General features: G+C 52.4%; 1 protein-coding gene across 1 annotated transcript in view; it reads right to left on the reverse strand.

Annotated features, from left to right (window-relative positions):
• Window positions 1–953, reverse strand: part of RAD54L (RAD54 like) — a gene marked incomplete in the record, with an annotated part of 32,193 nt that overhangs the window by 1,686 nt on the left and 29,554 nt on the right. Inside the window, 3 exon segments of the mRNA XM_072420585.1 lie at window positions 73–252; window positions 418–496; window positions 735–858. Of these exon segments, the coding sequence (XP_072276686.1) occupies window positions 73–252; window positions 418–496; window positions 735–858 (383 nt within the window).

Raw genomic sequence — 953 nt, forward strand, 5'->3', positions numbered from 1 at the left:
CCCCTAACCCCTCCCACTTCCAGCCCATCCTAACCCCTCCCACTTCCCCAGCAGGCTCAGTGGAGAAATTACAGAGAGCAGCCGGTAGATGTAGCAGGTCTTCTTCTGCCCATCTCGCCACACACGTGCCATGGCCTGCTCATCATTGGCTGGATTCCAGTCTGGATCAAACATCACCAATCGGTTGGCTCCAATCAGATTCAGGCCGCAACCTCCGGCCTTACTGCTCAGCATAAAGACAAACTCCGGGCTCTGCAAGGACAGACAGCGAGAGACGGATGATGAGAGATTGTCACCGATAGGTTTCATCTTCCTGTCTATAGCACCGCTCGCTGGATTGGATCGTTGGACAGACTTTGACCAATCAGAGCACAGGGTTTCAGAGGTGGGTGGAGTCTTGAGTTGATAGAAACTTACCGAGGGATTGTTAAATCTTTCCACGATCTGCGCTCTCTTCTTTATGGACATCGTCCCATCCAGACGTACATAGAGATACCTGGAGGAAGCAAACATCTAATCAAGCCACAGCCACTGCGGGCGACATTCTCAGCGGAATCTGAACTTGTAAGCTGAAGTGAATCTCCATCACCCCTCCCCCGAGTGAAGTCAGTCCTTGGCTCAGGTAAAGGGGGTCTCCTCCCAGCACCCTGCTGCCCACCTTACCATACAGAACACAGATAGGGAGATCATGTGACCCCCATACAGACAGGTCCTCTTTAACACAAATGTCTCACCTCCTTGTCCTGCACAACTTCTCAAACAAATCCAACGTCTGGGTGTAGTTAGAGACGAGGACGACTTTATCATTGCTGGAGCTCCGGGTCACCGCCAGAATATAATCCAGAACCAGCATTTTACCTGAAAGGAGAAAACATTGCCAGTGATCACCACAGCGCCCCCTACGGGGGAGACAGACAACCGCCACCCACAGCGCCTCCTACAGGGGAGACAAC

Source organism: Pyxicephalus adspersus, chromosome 8 (assembly GCF_032062135.1).
Source record: "Pyxicephalus adspersus chromosome 8, UCB_Pads_2.0, whole genome shotgun sequence".
NCBI lineage: Eukaryota > Metazoa > Chordata > Amphibia > Anura > Pyxicephalidae > Pyxicephalus > Pyxicephalus adspersus.